Below are 18,156 nucleotides of genomic sequence, written 5' to 3'. Positions count from 1 at the left end.
CATTTCAGAAGTGTTGAGTAGCTGCGGAGGCAAGCGCTGCAGATCAAAAAAAAAAAAAAAAAAGCAGAAGAAGAAAAAAGATCAAAGTAAGAGGGAGAGGAACGGTTTTTAGACGAGTTTACAGATGCTGAAGAGAGCTCATCACACAATGAGCAGTGAGTGTATGCTTCGAGAAACAGCGTGCGCCTCTTGTTCAGGCTCCGAAACAATAGCGAGTCTCCCAGCATGGGCGAGGGCCAGCAGCAAAGCCTCTGCTTCGAACTTCCAGTTTACGACTGCTCACAACAGTTTACAGCAGCCAAATTTCATTTTCTACTCCCAAATCCTATCGCACATTATCCTGTACATTGCATTAGAGCTCTAATCTTTCCTTTCTCTTCCTCAGAAGAAGAAAAGAGCGCCTTCATGATTAACCCACTTTACAGCAATAAATAAACGCATCATCCAGTAATGTACACCAGATTTAATTTGAAGGGGGGGGCAGAACGCTCAAATCACTGAAATGTAATGAAAAATAACACAATGCAGACACCAGTGGGTGCCTTAGGAATTAATTTGAATGCTCCATCATTTTTTCCTCCTTTTTACTCTTTGGATTGGGTTTTTTTTTTCATCTCAGCCAACTGCTGACTTTTCTCCTCTCCCATGCTGCTGCTGTAAAATCTTCAAAATATACAAAAAATTATAAGAAGAAACATGATCAGTCTGCCACACACACACACATATATATATATATGTATATATACACACACACACACACACATAAAGTCTTGTTCTTCTTCCTCCGTGTTTTTCACATGTAGCCCATGTTGCTTTTGGTTTCCCACCGCCTCTTCGCCTCAAAGCTGCAAAACAGAAAAAAAAAAACTTTGAAGCTCTTATGAATACATTTTAGCCATCAACTTCAATCACACTAGCTAATTCAGGCTTCGGCGGCTCTATCTTAACTGTACTTGAACCCAGAGTGGTCGCGCATGGCAGAAATGATGGCAAACATAAACATGAGACCAGAGACAGACGTCATACCCCCAGGCTATTTGCTTCTTCCTTTTCTGCGCTGCCCTCAAAGCTTCCTCTTCCTGTTTGCCTTGCACAAAGTCACGGCAATCAGCAGCTTGAGCGATTTTCACGGCCATCTATTTGGAGGCAGACAGAGGAGAGGCTCATTAGAGAATGAAAATCAGTCTGTGGCAAGAAAAAAGCCCCTTCTGACTGATGTGTGAGGGTGGCTTCTTGTCGAAGTCTCTGCTGCCTGCGATGCCTCCTCCACACCACAGCAAAACTGTCATTAAACCAAACGACACGTGAATGCCGTACAATCCTGCAGTCTAGCAAGTCTGGCGATATGTGACGTCAGGACTGAGTGCAACATATTTGACAGAATGTGACCACGAAAGCCTACATTATATATTTCATTCAGTAGGAATAAATGCTATTTTACATGTATGCAACAATAATTCTGCAGCAAACACCTGCTTATTTCTATGAATGAGATGTACAATATCTTACAAGTCATGAAGCATTTAAAAGAAAAAAAACTAAAAAATGAAGTCAATATGTGAGCAGCTCTTTTTAAAAGGTACATGGCAGACGGGTTGCCCCATCATAATGGAGAAAATCTGCTTCAACGTGCTCTGTTTTTATATATTATCCCAAAGCCTGCATAGTCAGGTCTGTAGCAGGACTCGATGTTCCTGTTTTTACTGAGGATTTGAACCTTCCTTGATGTATCTGAGCAGCTAAAGCTTCTTACACACTTTCTAAATGGATGCTAAACTTGGAAGTAGGGACAACACCTGCTTAGATTACAAAGAAAAGTGGAAAAAATATCAATATCTGCTTGTTTTCTTTGTATTTTGTCAAAGAGTAGCGAATAAAGTCACTCGGCTCTCTCACATTTTAGATGATAGATTAAATGTGACATTTTTTCTTCGAGGACTGCAAAGAATTTTTAGATGTTGTAGAGAACTAAAAGCTGAATATTATGCACAGGTCTCTACAAATATTAACAAAAAGTGTAGTTTTATTTTTTTGAACATGAGCACTGTTTCAATAAAATTCTCATCACTATATATTTGATGTATTTTAAGAGCTGTGTTTTTCAGCTTAGAGTTTACAGTCTTTCCCCCTCCATCCTCTCAATGCTGTTTCTTTTAGATCCTTTTTTTAATGTGCAAATGAAATACTAAACAAACAATGACAGACGATGTCAGCTGTGCTGCCTCCCCCCCTCCACTTCAAAAATGTTGCAAAGGCGTTTTCCACTCGTCTCCAATTGTAAAAGAGACTTTTTTTTTGGAGCAATGCAGGCAGTCCCTGAAATCAGAAGTGAAGAGAATGACCGTGACTGTAAGAGGCAAACATTCAAATCCCAGGGAAGGCATATGTGTGTATTGTGAAGCAGAATAATCCCAATAACCCCAGTCACACAGAAGCACAGGAAACAAAGGGAAAAATCCTGCCCCCTCTTTCACTCCTGAGATAGGTTTATTATTCAAGCAAAGGCAAACTTTGATAAACAACTTGGAACAATTTCACCAAACCTTTGGGTAATTCTTTGTAATATTCAGAGTACAATCAAGGGGGAAAGAAAGTCTTAAGGTAATGAAGAAATGTGCCACCACTGCGCCACTTGAAAAAAAAAAAGACCTGCTGGAAAAAAATGTTTCAATTATAATTAAGTGGGATAAACTTTATTAGAAAGACTGAAACTAAAATATCTCCTAATGCATGCTGGGATTAAGCAGGTCAGAGCGAGCAGGCAGGAAAAATTAAACTCTAAAGGCTTTTTATCACCATATTTCAGGAACCAAGGGTGTAAAATGTTCTAATTTGGGATACATTAAAAGCCATAAAGGTCTTTCAAAAAGATTAATGGTACTTTGCTTGGATTTAAGATAAGGGCTCCGGCTGGCTGCAAGTACTGGGCTCCGGCTAGGCCCTCAAGGCATTCATCTATACAGTCACTGGAAGATTTGTGAGAGAGTCTGCATAACCTGAAGCGTACATACTATGACAGTTCTCCAGTTCTTTGCCATTTTTATAGGTTTTAAATTCCTCTAATCATGTTTTCTCCTCTTTTCTCCTCCCCTCTCCTCTTTAAGAGAGTTATAACAAGGAGGGGGGACGGTTGCTCAAACATTTGCAGTAGATTTGCGAGCAGATAAAACCACTTCAGGGTGTTCCCTGCTTCTTGGCAGAGCAGCGTAGGTGCTAAATGCTTCTGAGTGGCTCTGATGCATGCTGAGATTATAAACCACACATTTATTAAATTGTTGACAAATCTGAGAACAGCTCTTGCTCTCTGTGTTTGTAAAGGAAAAAAAAAGAAAGAAAGCCACACTGGCTCATTCTGGGAGCAAATCAAACGAAACTGCATGATGCTAAATGGTTTAATTTGGAGATTTACTGACAGAGCTTTTTCTTTTTGCCTACACGAGGATTACCCACATTAACCTGCTCTCCTGTGGGGTTGCATTTGAAATGCAAAAGGTCTTGAAAACACGCCTTCCTGAACATTCCAAAAGCAAAATTAAAACCCACTTCCATGGCCCTCATTTCCCCCTCTTTTAAATTCACAACACAGCTTTTACTACATTTAAAGCATTAAAGGTCTTTAATATTTTCCCTGTTTCTTTTTTTATATCTGTTTAGTCTACACTCCCTGATTGTCTTTGCTGGGGCTCAACATTAATGTCAACCAAGTTACCTAGGAGACAGAACAGATCAAAGAGACAAAAAAAACCCCCCTCAAATGTCTGATTAATCAAGCCTGCAAACAGCTTATTTCTTTTAGCCTGCATGCAAGTATGAAAATGAGATTCCGAGAGCAGTACATTGTGCAGATTTGTTCATTCTTATCTGAACAAAGCCAGCGGCAGCTTATTTCATGGATCACTGGCACTGTCAGCGCTGTGGCGCCGAGCAGGTGACGGCTCCTCTTTCTGTGGCGAGAACAAAATTAGCAAAAAGTCGGCACAAATTAGCCTCTCATATTTTCAGTAATATGACATTATTTTTCATTTACTTTTTTGATCCACTTTTCAGGATTTTTTCCTCCCCCCTCCCCTTGCGTGCATCTTAGTGCCAAATCCTTTCACATCACAGGCTGGGGAAAAATAAGAATGGAAGTACAAAGCGGGAATAAAGGCAGGAGACAGGAAAACCTCCTGCATTCTTTGTTTATGTGGCTCCTAAAAGGCAATTCTTCCCACTCCACCACATATTAATGTACAATTAAATGTCCATCACATGCATGTTTCCCGTGCCTCGTTTCTCTCTCCCTCTCTCTCCTGTGTGGCCTGTGTGCAGCCCTGCTAAAAACAAGGTTTATTCAGAGGATTAATTCTCTGACCTTTGGAAGATTTGAAGGCAAAAAATTCAGCCTGCACAATGCTGGCACTGCAGCAGCAGCAGCAGCAGCTTAAGGCCACTAGGAGGGTTAAGTCAATAGTGCCGTTTTCTGTTCATCCATGTTTGGGTCGTCATGGAGATTCAAGCAGAGACCCAAACATGGGGCCTTGATACAAAAAATAAATACGTCAAAATTTGCATTGCGTGTGTGGAAATCACGCACAAAGTTGCTCATAATAACGCTTTCACACTTTGTTTTCATTTGTGTGTCTGTTTTACGCTGCGTCCCTCCTTTTGTAGCACAGGGATCATAAAAACATTGTGGCAATTAACCAGCCAGTGCAAAAAGACAATAGCTGAATGGGAGATGAGAAAAATACGTCTCCATGTGGATAAAGTGTTAAAGCTCCTATTAACAATATGAAATAAATGATGGCTTTAAGGAAGAAATGGCCTTAAATCCATTCATAAATTTCCTATCCAGGAAGCCTCTTCCAATTAAAACGTGTGAGAGGTGGATTAACAAGGGCTATATGGCTTTGCCTCACTAAATCACCTCCCCGAGCTGCTCTGCTGCATTTGACGTGTAAACGATTAATGACCAGCCTAATTCCCTTATCACACTACCTTAATGCCTAAATAATGTGGCCTTAGTCAACTTTGGAAAGCAGGGCTATATAAGAAAGGAATGAATATCAGATTAGGCAGCTTGTGTGTTATTTCAGCATAATTTCTTAGGACTGAGGTGGAAGGGGGAAGAAATACGTGTCTCTGGCTTCTTAGCCTCAGCGTTGCAGCAGGACAGGGAAGGTCAAAAGATCGAGGGGTCAATCAGCACCACCCATATCGTATTCAAAAGAAAAGATTTTACGAGATTTTATTTAGTTAGTCCGTTATTTAAATCTCCAAGGTGAAACAATAGGTTGAGGTAAAATAAAAAATCCGACCCTAGAATCAGAGGTGCTCTCTTGCTGCTGTTTTTATTATCAAGTCGTCTACAGATTATTTACATGATTCACAGTAAGTCTAACTTGTACTAGGCCTTTGGAGGGCCAGGTCAACACCCAATGATAGTCAGTTTATTGTTACAGAACACAAAGGAAAAGATACTGTCATTATTTCTGAAAACGACTCAAAGTGATACAAATGACTTACACAAACTAAGATTTTTTTTTTCCAATATAAGAAATCAAATGTTACATAAGGAAATATAGCTATTTATTATTAAAGATGCATCGAGTCTTTGCTCTACAGCTGCACTTTGTTAAAAAGGATACATTTGTTCATACCTGCTGGTTTGACTCCTGAAACAAATGATTATTTTGTTGATGTAAAAGACTGTTTTGTCCATCACTTGTCTTCAAATTGATTTCGTCCAACATAAAGCCAAAGGGCTGCTAATTGTACATACTGCTGAGCAGTTTAATCTATCAATACATTAGATTTTATAAAAAGAAGTAGTGCAATGTGGAATTAGTTATCACCAATAAAAGATCTTTTGGCCATTTTTTGTTATTTGGGGTTTTCATTTACTTAGTTCAGAAAAACTCTGTGGTGAAGCCAGACTATAAAGTTGAAGGAAATTAAAATAATAGAGTAAAATATCTAATTTTTTTAATGTAAGCAGAATATGTTGTTACTGTTTTCCAATAGCAAACAAAGTAATTATGTAATGGACAAACTGCCATAGCTTTTCTTAGGAGCTTAACAGTGATCGTAGAAAAGGTAAATCACTGATTGTCAATGTCTAATAATGAAGGATAAACAATTACAATGTGTCACTGTTTTCATTATAATACAGTCAGAATATCATAGCACGCACCTTCATGCTGTTATATTCCCACTACAGTGTCAGTTTTCTTTGGGGCAGCCTCATTAGAGCTTTTTGTCATCTTGCCTCCTCTTTGACAAACAGAATTACACGGAAAGCTAAAAACAATGGCACTTCAGGGAAGGCACAGGAGAACAGCAATGTCTCCATTTCCTTTTCTAGTAATCTGATCCTAGATACATACAAGATGTCATCTTTAGGGAATAGACAAAAAAAAAAAAATCTCTGAAAGTTCGTCTGCTTTGTGCCATTTCATTATCTCGCCTCCTCTGAGTAGGGTAGGCTTATTAGCAAGCTTTGAACTCACACTTAGAATAATATGCCATCAACAGTTTTATAAGCTAATTAGAAAAAAACTGTTTAATTAATGAGTGACTGGCAATAAAATGGCAATCATGAAAAAAGAAACCAAGGGTGCTAAGCTTCCACTACCACCAATTAAGGCCTAATTACAAACAAATTATATATGTGTTTTGCTGTGGGCTTTAATTTAAAAAAAATGGCTTTAATTAAAAGAGAAAACATGCTAATTAATTAAACAGCACACAAATCTACATTGAAAAGTATGCTTTGTCTATCAAGTAATTAATGAAATACAATAATCCAAATGAGATTCCCAGGCATTTGATAAAAGCTTAGTACCCATTTCAAAATCCATTTCAAAATTAATGGGCGAAAATTTAATGTGAGTCATCCAGAGATACAATAAAAGTTCATTCAGTGATAAATTGCTTATGCTGAAGGAAAAATGAACAAAGAGGAGAGTTTCCCTGAACTCTCTGCGAGGTGGCCTGGGGGGGCTCGCAGGGGAGACGGAGTCAGACTCCTTCTCTGATGTGGGGCGGGGAAAGTCAAAATCTGATAAAGCCTACTTTCCACAAAAGCGCCGCTCATTAATTTTTTGATTACAAACACAGGGCATGGCGGGGGGAAGGTGGCGAGAAGAAAAAAGGTGTTAAATAACATAAATATCATGAAACACTCTTAGTTCAGCTCTTTGTTTCAACTAAGCCACCATGTCTCCTCTGACAAAATGCCGCGCCACCTTTGTTTCACAGCGTTTAAGCGAGGCTTTCCAAAGGGTAGATTTCAAGGACAGTGGGGCTTTTCCTTTCAGCAGCTGCACTATTGAAATGCAAGCTAGAACATAATGAGGGATGTTATAACCATCCGCATGTTCAAAAGCTACAGAAACTATAAATGGCTCCAGTTAATACATATTCATATGGCTAATTACAATACAATCTATTAGGAGGGATTCATTTTTAAACAGTTTGGATGTAGCACGTTATTATTACTCAAAGTGGCATAACAAGAAAGCTCCACGACAAAAGGTCAATCCGGACTACATGTAGCAGTTCCGATATCCAATTAAATCACCAAATACCAGTATAGGCCTTAAAAGTTCAATGCCGGTCAGCCTCTGGTCTAAAACATACTGGGCCGTGCATAGTTTGTTGTTGGTGGTGGTTTTTCTGTTGCAGGGCATAGGCTGAAAAGAAAAACTGTCTTTTAAGACACCTTCTTTGTACTTGTGGCCATGTACATGGGGCTGCTTCCATCCTGATGGTGAGGCCAGCAGCAATGCAACATAGTTTTTCATTTTTCATATCCTTAAGCTCCTGCAAGTCATGAAATACACCCGACATCCATGTTTGTGGCAGACTACAGAGAGTTTCTGTTTTGAAATGTTAATGCCACTCTAATAACTGTGATGACAGCCATGGGGCAATAAAAGGCTAACACAACATGATGGTCTTTTGTAAAGAAATATACCCACTTACTGTATATGAAGCAAATGTACGGATACATTCAAAAACAGATCAGCGGCTCTGTTTAATAAAATAGATATTTCATTTTTCCTGTTGATTGAAGTACTACAATGAGAATGTGGATTAGTGCAGCAAAGACAGTAGTTTACATTAGTGTCCGATTTAGAGTACAGTCATTATAGAATAAGTAGTCATTGTTCCGAAAATTGCATGGTTCTAATAACCCTTCAAAGGACTTAGAATAATTTGTAATAGTAAGCTGGCTACATGTCGAGAGGTGTGCCTGTCTCCCAATGAATGACACGCAGCATAGGTTCCAGGCTCCCACCCCTGCGGCCCTGAATTGAATCGTTAACAAGTAGGGTGGATAGAAAAGATGGATGGATATAAAATTTTTGAGTGTGATAACCTGATAGCTTAAATCATATTTATTTAGATATTGAAAGCACCTTATTATGGTGTCCCACAGGGATCAATCGTTGGTCCACTGCTCTTCCTGTTACATGTAAATCACAATCACACAAATTCCAGAAGTAATTTTGAATGTTTTGTGTGACGCTGATGATTTAATGGATGATTTAAGCTTTTGGGGGGTTTTGTCAACAGGTCAGACTCAAATCTGGGCCGCTGCAGTCTGACCATGTGAGCTAAAGTGGCACCCAGTCAAAAAGTAGAGTTAGATGTAGAAATTGAGTAGATTTCAGTACCTTATAGTCGTGTGAAAAAGTAAGTATAACACTTTGATTGCTTTGGTTTTACTGCATTTGATCCTGTTTGATACAGTGACTACAGATAAACATAAGATAACATAAGATTTTCTTTACTACTTATCAGTTATAATCTTTTCATACTAGCTCATTTACCAGGAACAGAAAAATCAATCTGCTAAATATGAGCTGCTGGATGCTATCAGGCCTCATGACATGCTTTGAGCCGTTTATAGTGTATGTGTCTGTCACTTCTTGTTATGCTAATTACAGAATTAATTAGCCCGTACGCAGCTTGCTGCAGAGTAAAATAATGTGCAGTAATCAAAGGATGGAGACCAAGTCTTAATTGGAGGACTTGCACCTTTTAATCTACTGAACTATTAAGACTACTTTAGAGGCAAGGAGATTTTTACATTGTTTTCTGTCTTCTAAAGCATGTGAAAAGAAATCTAAATGCGCTGAGGAGGATCAACAGGCATCTTTATGAGAAAAGAAACTGTCTGTATAATTTATTAAACTACATTAGGAAGCTTTGGAAATGCACTGTAGACAATAATAAAAATTTCTTTAGAGGGGTAATATGTTTATTTAAAAATCTGAGCATGTCTTCACGAATTAATCTAAAAACAAAGGCTTTCAGCTTTGAAACATATTTAAAAACCGTAATGAGAATAAAAACCCACAACCTGCAATATCCAAGCCGCGTGTCTTAGAAGTTTGACAGATGAAAGAAAACATATCTCAGAATTTATAAGGAGCCTTCAAAACAGGGTTTTACCAAATTGTTTTAATGTTTAGATTAAAAAAACGTAAGAAAGGAAGTAGAGCAAATGGAAATCATTAATTGACTTGTGGGAGCTCAAAACAGCAGAAACAAACATTTCCGTCTTACAAAAGAGGGGATTCTGACAGCAAGCTCTCTATCTTTCTTCTATTTCCCTTTGCTTTGAGGAGATAAGTGGGAATGCATTAGATTGAGGATGAAAATACTCTGAAACATTGTCATCCAACATGTACCAGCATTTTCTTTACAAAACAATGCCTAGAGGGACAAACAGGCCTCTTTAGTTCTTCACAGCTGTCGGAATGCTTTTGCATTTTTCGCGAAGAAAACCTGTTCCTATTCTTCGAGTGAAAAGCCTGCCACAATCATGTCAGGATGTTATGACCGTAAACAAATTAAACATCTAAGCAATTCCGTGCCAAATGAGCCACTCAATTATAACCTTGAAATTGATTCTGGCCACAGCGGAGATTATTGATCCTCTAAATGTTTGTCACAGTGCTCCCGTCAACGTGAACAGGAAGGCGGTAAACAAACACTCTGGTCCTAAATGCTATCTGAAATACAGGCTGCATTAATATACACTATAATCCTTTATAACTGATTCAGAATCCCTTAAACTTTCTGGCTTTTAGCTTCCATTTCTCTCCCATTTTTTTTTCTTTTTTAACTATGAGCAGGACTGCTTGTCTTTGTATTCGAAAGAAAACCTGTACAACTTTGCATCAGCTAGCATTTAGGGATTTAAAAATAGTCAAATCTATACTCTCTTGAAATGAAGTTATCACTGCCTAACAATGAATTGCGGCTGCCAAACTGCTGTCAGGTCCCATCACGGCTCTGGCAAGACACAAGGCAGGTGCCAGGGAGGCGAGAACCTCAGCTCAGGCTAAAACCAATCCACCAGCGCTCTAAGAGGCTTTCTGAAAGTACAGCACAGGTGCCACTCACAAGAGCTTTCATTTAACTCCCTCATATTCGATCACTCTGCTCGCAGTTAGAATGGAAATATGAAGGGGCTCTAATGCTTGCACACCAATGTCTATTACACAATGGAGATACTAGGTCACAAATGTAATGCTCACACAATTAGCACAGTTGATATTTTCATTTAGAAACCTCCTTATCCATTCAAGAGGTTCTGGTTGCAATTTGTTTTTCGATTACTTGCTTTAAATCGAATCATATCCAGATTTTTTTTAACGAAAGAAATCACATCATTTGCACCTCCTATGTTTCTTCTCCACAGCGAAGCCAGTAATGGCTCTAGCTGCCGTCCACTACGTGAACATGAGAGTAAAAGTTACATTTTTGAACACCACGTTTAAATAACTTTAATTTTTCTGTTGAGCAGCGTTAAATGGACGGCCCCTCCCACCTTATAACTCCAAATTGAAATCCTCAGATGCCAGGAAAACCTGAGCCTGTTCCATCTTTTTGTTGCCACTATTACAAAATGAAAATGCTCATGCGACGCTGTAAGCAAAATGCATCATAAAACAAAGAAGTTTAACTTTGATGCTCCGGCGGAGAAGTAACGCTGCAGCTGTATGTCTTTTTAACCACAATTATGTGTGTGTGGGCTACATTTTATGCTAAATTAGTTTCAAACCACTTGATCCTTGATGCCTGCCAAGGCGGTTAGTTACAAAACTTCAGGCACTGCATTTAGGGACATGTACACTTCAAAGGTATGAAACTCTTACCTGGAGAATGATTTAACAGTTGGCTTGAAAGCAATGTACCCTTCATTAAAAAGCAGAGCCAAAAGTCCTTTAGACACTGCCGCACTTCAAAACTAAGGGGAGGGCTTTCCATTAACTCAATGGAAAAGAGCTGCAGGACTGAATGGTGGATGTCTGCGTGTGTTTTTGTTCCTCTATGTCTTTGCAGCAGAAATGGCCACGGATCCATTAGCCTGATTTGTCACAGCGGGAGCACCCCAAAGATCTCTTATCAGCACAACGTACCTCTCGAGTGGCGAGTCTGTCGCTCATCTCCTCCGCCTTTGCAATGTCCCCTTCAGCTATGGCCCTCTCTATGCTCTTTTCTAGGCCGGACTGCAGAAGAGGGGAAAAAAAAAATCGGTTTTTTTTTTTTTTTTTGAAATAGGGGTAGAGAAAAAAAAAAATCAAAGAGTAACTTCAAAAGTCCCCAGGGCCTTATTTTTAATATGATTGCCATTACTACAAATATGTAGATTTCGCTTCACAAATGAAAACCTTTTTGATTGGATATTAGTGGGGAAATCTTAGAAATGCTACAGGAGATTACCAAACATAAATGTGACTCTTTAATTACACATTTCCATTACAGGCCTAAGCAGAGGGGGGTGCCGAGAAGCCCCCGGTCACTGATGGCAAGGCAGTTCTGCTGTGATGAGACTATCTCAGCGAGCCGAGTACCAGATTTCTTCAGCCCCCCCAAATTTCATCATGGTGGAAAAAAAAGATACACTGGAAAGAAACTGCAATTATTAATGTGTCCCCTCTGATGTATTGTTGACTCACTGTAAAAGTACAGTAAAGTAAACATCAAGTTTTAAAACGCAGAATTTTATTAATTTTTTTGACTCCGATTGGTCAGCTCTGATTTAGTGCGCTCATTACAGTTCAATGTCCTGAACGTACCCGATCCGACTCGTGAACTCAGTTATCACCAGCAGTTTCTCACAAGCAGAACTCAAACGGACAGACGGTCATCGTTTATGCTGTGAACTGTGTTTAAGGTTAGGGTTTGGAGAAGCTGCTGCCAGATAAATAATCACATCTGGCAACTGTGATATAGTTTTTCCTCAATTACCTCACTTCAAATTGTTCGAAAGACTTGCCAGACTCGAAATAATATATTAATTACAAGGATCTGCATTTGAGTGATGAAAGAGAACCTCATTATGATAATGTGGCAAGTTCTGTTACATCCAGCTTGGCACCCCATTCAAAATGAGGCTAAATTCACAAAAAAAAAAAAAAGAAAAAACCCTCAATCTTATGCTGCTGAGATAAATTAAGCACAAAATACTCCAAAATAATCATTAAAGGGATTTCACATTGAAATTAGAACAGTTCCCATTCATTGGTCAATCGTAATGTTCATCAAGCTTGCAAATATTTTTGCTTCATTAGCAATTTGCAATCGTTTTGCATTAAAGGTTTGGTCATCTTTAAGAGCTGAAATGCACTCAAATGGAAGAAAGTTCAGTTTTACATTTTTGTCTTTGTTCCAGCTGCAGTCACAGAGGCTGTAACCATCTCATCTTCTGCCAAGCAACACTTGGATTTTCAGTCTTTTTGCAGGTGAAGAAAAAAATCCTACATCTCACTTGAATCTTAACCACGCTAGAAAGCAGATTCACCCTAATCTTATCACTAAACGTAGCTGAGCATAATCCCCAATGTACTTCTCAATGTCAGGTTGAGTTATTATAAAGGTCCCCCTAATCCACATGTCATATCACGTAAAACAATGAGACGGTACAGTGGCAACGAAACACAAAGGATGTGAAGGTGTTTCTAACAGCTAAGACAGACACAGTATTAAACCTCAGAAGATAAGTTGGAAGGCAGTCTTTGTTACCTTCGGAGGGGGTTTGGAACATGCAGGGGGATGAAATCGATCATTTACACCAAAATACTGCTTAAGCTCATCCCAGTGCTTCTCCCGCTCCTCTTGACGCTCTCTGCTGACAGAGAAAATGTCTGTTAATGCTCATGTAGACCAGCATTGCAATAAGACATATATCGTGTCCATCTTTTTATTAACTTGACTGTATTTCTTTTGTTACCCTTCTAATCAGATCTATGTGTTTTTCATACTTTGTGGCGACAGCATTTTGTAAGGAATTTGCCCGTAAGGATAGTTTGACAAACAGGAAAGGAAACATCCTTCACTTTACCTGACTATTCATAGTCTGTAATGTTGTGTAACAGTACCTTGTTTCTGCAGGTTCCCCACTTTCTGCTCCTGTGAAATTACACGCACAAGACAAACAAGTTAATGATACGTAGGTTTCTTCTGTATGAGTCTGCCTGTCAAGTTCACTTTACATCAATGGCCACGTACAGTCCACTTTGATCTTAAGTGGGCCAAACCAGTGAAATTCCCCTTTATGTAGTAGTTTAACTGCATAAGCAATACCTGAGCTATCTCAATATAAGAAAAAGAAGTGCAATTTCAACATAGTGCAATTACACTGTCGTTTAATTGTTTAACATCATTACATTGGGGGAGTACGAATGATTTCGGGAGAAGTCTTTATCAGTAGACCGAGCTGTCAAAATGTATGACAATATAGTTAAAATGTACATCTTCCTTCAGATTTTCCAAAGACATCCAGTAGGCTGGACTGGAATCTTTGTCTGGCCCCCGGGCCTTATGTTTGGCACCCCTGATATTACTTCAGTTGTTAGCTATACCATGTGTACCAATAAGTTGCTCGACTACCTTTAAGGTAAGTTTCTATCAAATACAAAGGTTTATTTTCTTACAAATTGACCAATATTTTGTCCACTGGAAAAATGTGCAAACAATTAGAGCCTGACTGATGAACTAGTTGGCCAATATTATCAACCAATCTATCACTAGCCTATCACAAATATATCAGTATTATAAATACATTTTGCTATAAAAGGTGCTTATTTTATAAACACTGTCTTCACACAGTATGTCCAGCAGAGCTACTCAAGTTTCACTTCTTCCAAAATGCTCTGCAGTATCTGCAGCACCTGCAGCAGAGCAGAGTAAGGTACTAATATTGGCCAATATATTGATATTGGAACTACTGAATTACAAAAACTCCCCCATCTGTTGGATGTAGAACTACATTACCTTTCTTTCGCTTTCTTCTTTTCCTTTTTCTTCTGTCTTCTGTGACCTTTAATATCCTTATATCATCTTTCTTCCTCCGCAGATCCTGGAATTTCTTAAAGACACATACAAAGTGAATACAGCATCACTGCTCTTGATTCTTTTCTGCTGCAGCTGTACAGATGTGACATACGAAGAGGGCTTCAAAACCCTGCTTTTCTCACTTCAGATGAACCGTTAGCTTAAGTCTGAGCTGGGCTGGGGGGTACTGCAGCAATAGTAAATGTAAACTTAGAGATAGTTAGCGTGAAGCTAACTTTCAGAGTTAGCTTCATTTATACAGGCATCACTAAAACCAAAGAGGTTAGCCTGTACCTAGAATGAAAAATAAGATCAATACAACATACTTGCCACATTTCTTGGGATATGCCAGGCATACTGCATGTCGGAGAGTCACTGGCTGCAGTGTGAGTCGATTGTGACTCCTCCAGCGAGCATGTGTTTTTAGCAGAGCCCTTTTCAAATTCCCTCTTCTCGTCTTCTAAATCGCCCGGCTTGTCCTCCTCGTCATCTGAACTGAGGTCGTCTTCGGTTAAACCACTGGGCAGGAGTCCGCTGTACATAACGAATCAGTAGATTATATTCAGCATATACGGGTAATTTATGATTGCACTGTATTTTAAACGGTCCGTAATAGGTAAACTACAGATTTCCACAACAGTTGTTAGGAACGACTGTCATTTCCGGGTAAACACTGCGACGCTGCCTGCTAAATGGCACCGATTGGCTGATCGCAAACAGCGCTGAGCACAACGTCCAATCAGCGTTGTTGCTAAACAGTGGAGCACGAGGACTAAAAGCAACCTCTTATTGGCTGCATTGGTAGGAACTTTTAAGAAGTTCAGGTTTTATTTAACATATTCCTTAATATTTTCCTAGTATTCGGGTAAGGAGGTATTTTAGCTCCGAAGGAGCTCAAGCTTTACAGAAAAGTGAAACAGCTGCTGGACCGTTTCTAATTGAGGTGAGCCGGGCTACTGACAGGTCCGTGAATTACCAGGAATCATTCAAATGTTAACCTATATTTGTGTTATGTTCTCTGTGAGATAAGCTTCATTCTCTGACCAATAGTTCGCAATTTGCTTAAAGTGCTTTGGGCATTACATTATTATTAGAATGATTAGCATGCAAATCTTGTATAGCCCCCGGCACTGGCAGAGGCATCTAGCCTTAAATTGCTCTTTCACACTCATTCTCATTAGACTCTCTTTGGTTGCATCTTATTGCAAGGCCCATAATATACATAAATTACAGTCTGTATTTTCTGTGCTATGCAAGTGTAGCATAATGGGGAAGACCAGTGACACTGATGTGTATGTAAAACGGCCTAAAACCAGTGCTCAGGTAAGCCAGACATTAAAAGGGAAACACACCTTAAGTTTAAACATAAGTATTGCGTGCTGTACTGGAGGAGAGCTACAGGACCTCCGTTTTTCTTTCTTCAGTCAATTACCTCAAACTTCAAATGTTTATAAGCCACACATAAACATTTCCTCAATTAAAATGATGTAGTGTAAAATTATCACTTTTTCAATAATTAACTGCTGAATCTATGGAAATACATTATAGAAAATGTAGTTGAGTAATTGGGGGGGGGGATTCAATAGAAAATGTCAAGTATTCTCTCGCTCCACTTTCTGAAGTCTGTTGTTTTCTCTTAAACACACATTTCTTGGGTTAGTGAGCCTGTACATGGTTTTATATTCAGGGTTTAGGTATTGAGAGTGTGCATATTTTATGAGCTATAAGCTATGTTTTCAAAAAATAATTGGTAAGTTGTTCAGTAAGAGTGTTGTGCTATTAATGTAATATGAAAAAAAAAGTAAAAGATGGGGACCTTGCTCTCTCCTTGACCTTCCTGCAGCCTAAGATGAGAGATGTTACTTAGTTTGCTTTTGCTAAATGAAGTGCACATTAAAGCTGACTGATAAGGCTTATACTATATTGAATGTCATGGAAAACGTGAAAAAAATTCTCTATCTCATCCTCGGAAATATGCAACCATTAACTGGCATCGCTCACTCAGCATAATCGCTGCGTTAATTACATGTGTGACAAGCTGATGAGCACATCAGTGTCTGAAGGTAAATGAGAGTCACAAAGTCCTGTTAATACTAAACAAATTTGGCATTGCAGGTCTGAATCATTTCCTTATTGATTACTAGACTTTGTGTTCTATTTCACACTTGAATTAATGTCTCTCAGCTTTCCCACCACCCACCTCTCTCTCTCTCTAGCTGACTCCCTCTCCTTGTTTCCATCTCTCCCTGGCATGTGCTCCAGTTCATTATTTCTGTCATTTCTTGGTAATTTGGAGTTGGCTGTTTAAAACTTAGAGCCTCTTATTAAGTTTTGGCCATGGTGGATAAGAGGCAGGACTGTAAGAGCACAGAGATAAACTAATCATCTTAAAACCCTAATTATTAGTATCTTACTGTGACAGACTGTTTTTGCGAGGCAGCCAAATTGAGCCTCAAATGAGGAAAGGCATATCTGTGGAAGTGGTAATAATTTTAAGTCATCTCGATCTGGCTTGGTGTGGCAGAATTCATTAGTGCAGATTAGCACTGTGTGTACAAAGTAAATGAGATATCTAATAGCAAACGTGGAGGTCTGGGGACTCTTAATTTCCTCCCCAGTATGAGCGATGATGTTAAGAGGTGATTATATATATATTTTAACACTGTGTAGATTTGTCTGCTCCTTAGCCAAGCAGTTACACTAAACAGTGCCACTAAACTGTCGACCTCTCACCTCGCTCTGTACTTCAGCTGCAGAAAGGTGACAAAAATGAACCCCAAATCAGATTACACTGTGTTACTCTGATGCAGAGGCAAGCTGTTTTTTTCTGTGAGGATATGAAGGGAGTTAATTATGTGTGTAAGGAGAAGGTTGGGGAAAAAATAATAAGATTACAAAGAATAATTTGCTGATATAATTACACCAAAATTGGGTACACACAATCGTAAAATACATGTATTGCTTGACCTGGGTTAGCCAGTGAAATAAATCCTCCTTCTATAGCCTTTGTTAATTTGTTTTTATCATCTCCAAGTGGTGTTTGTGCAGGCAGTTCAATTTGCATGTGTAATTCCACTGTGCAAATTGACAACAAGTAGATAATTCGAGGAAATAGGCTGGTTGCAGGCCCCTGCTATCTTCCCATGCCTATTCATTTTGAGGAACCGCTGAGGCATGAAACTCATACATCAACTATTTCCTGACAACGCTTAGGCTTATTGTCCCCTAAAATGTCATTACAGCCATTATTTATGAAGCTAATTCATTTATTAAACCATATTTACTCTGACAGAATTTGTCACATTCTATCCATATCCTGAGCATTGCTTTTGAACATTGTCTCACAATGAGTATGTGCGAACACGTACGGCCTCACAAAGTTTTGTATCAGCCCAATTTGCCTCGATAATAGTTGGAATATTGCGACAGGAGTTCTGCGGTTTTTTGACTTTTAAGGGAAACTTTGCTAGAAGCTCGTACCGTGTGTCACAGAAGTCCTCTAAAAAGTACTTTGGTAATAGCTGACATCCCGCTTTGTGTTTTTGTCCTAATAGAGACGAGACTGCATAAACGTAATCAGATGGAATATTTTAGTAGCATTGATAAATCTGCCCTCTGACAGCCCCCTTCTTAAATGAGTATGTATTAGTCACTTTTAATGCATTGCAGTAAGGCTGAAGAGTTCTTACGTCAAGCCTCCTGGCCTGTTGCTGCTGACTTATGGATCTGTCAGTTTAGCGCCGCGTACTTCATGACAGTGTGGATAATTTGCAATTGTGAGCAATGAAGTAACACATAGGGGGGTCATAAATTTTAATG

At 39.0% G+C, this 18,156-nt stretch overlaps 1 protein-coding gene across 3 annotated transcripts; it reads right to left on the bottom strand.

Annotated features, from left to right (window-relative positions):
- Positions 1-481: 481 nt before the first annotated feature.
- fam204a (family with sequence similarity 204 member A) lies at positions 482-14,976 on the bottom strand. 3 transcript variants are annotated; one of them, XM_085369515.1, is made up of 8 exons: positions 14,664-14,976; positions 14,278-14,371; positions 13,383-13,413; positions 13,027-13,132; positions 11,421-11,510; positions 1,027-1,136; positions 763-845; positions 482-663 (listed from the first exon to the last, which is right to left on the bottom strand). In XM_085369515.1, the coding sequence occupies exons 1-7, from the start codon at positions 14,877-14,879 to the stop codon at positions 794-796; spliced, it is 699 nt and encodes a 232-aa protein (XP_085225641.1). In that variant the 5' UTR covers positions 14,880-14,976; the 3' UTR covers positions 482-663; positions 763-793. The 3 variants fall into 3 exon arrangements, with proteins under 3 accessions (XP_085225641.1, XP_085225640.1, XP_085225642.1); XM_085369514.1 differs by having other exon boundaries at positions 482-845; XM_085369516.1 differs by having other exon boundaries at positions 482-845; positions 13,027-13,129.
- Positions 14,977-18,156: the final 3,180 nt, after the last annotated feature.

This window comes from Diplotaxodon limnothrissa, linkage group LG13, assembly GCF_057381915.1.
Source record: "Diplotaxodon limnothrissa isolate DT_005_m linkage group LG13, D_limnothrissa_male_GT1.1, whole genome shotgun sequence".
Taxonomy (NCBI): Eukaryota; Metazoa; Chordata; class Actinopteri; order Cichliformes; family Cichlidae; genus Diplotaxodon; species Diplotaxodon limnothrissa.
The sequence above is the reverse complement of the archived record's forward strand: the minus strand, read 5'-3'. Positions and strand labels throughout refer to the sequence as shown.

Excerpts from the sequence above, each read along its gene's own strand:
- fam204a (XM_085369514.1), bottom strand. The coding sequence starts at position 14,879 with ATGTACAGCGGACTCCTGCCCAGTGGTTTAACCGAAGACGACCTCAGT. Across the intron at positions 13,133-13,382 it reads GGGGAACCTGCAGAAACAAG|CAGAGAGCGTCAAGAGGAGC; the intron begins GTACTGTTACAC and ends TTTCTCTGTCAG. Across the intron at positions 11,511-13,026 it reads GTTCCAAACCCCCTCCGAAG|TCCGGCCTAGAAAAGAGCAT; the intron begins GTAACAAAGACT and ends CCTCTTCTGCAG.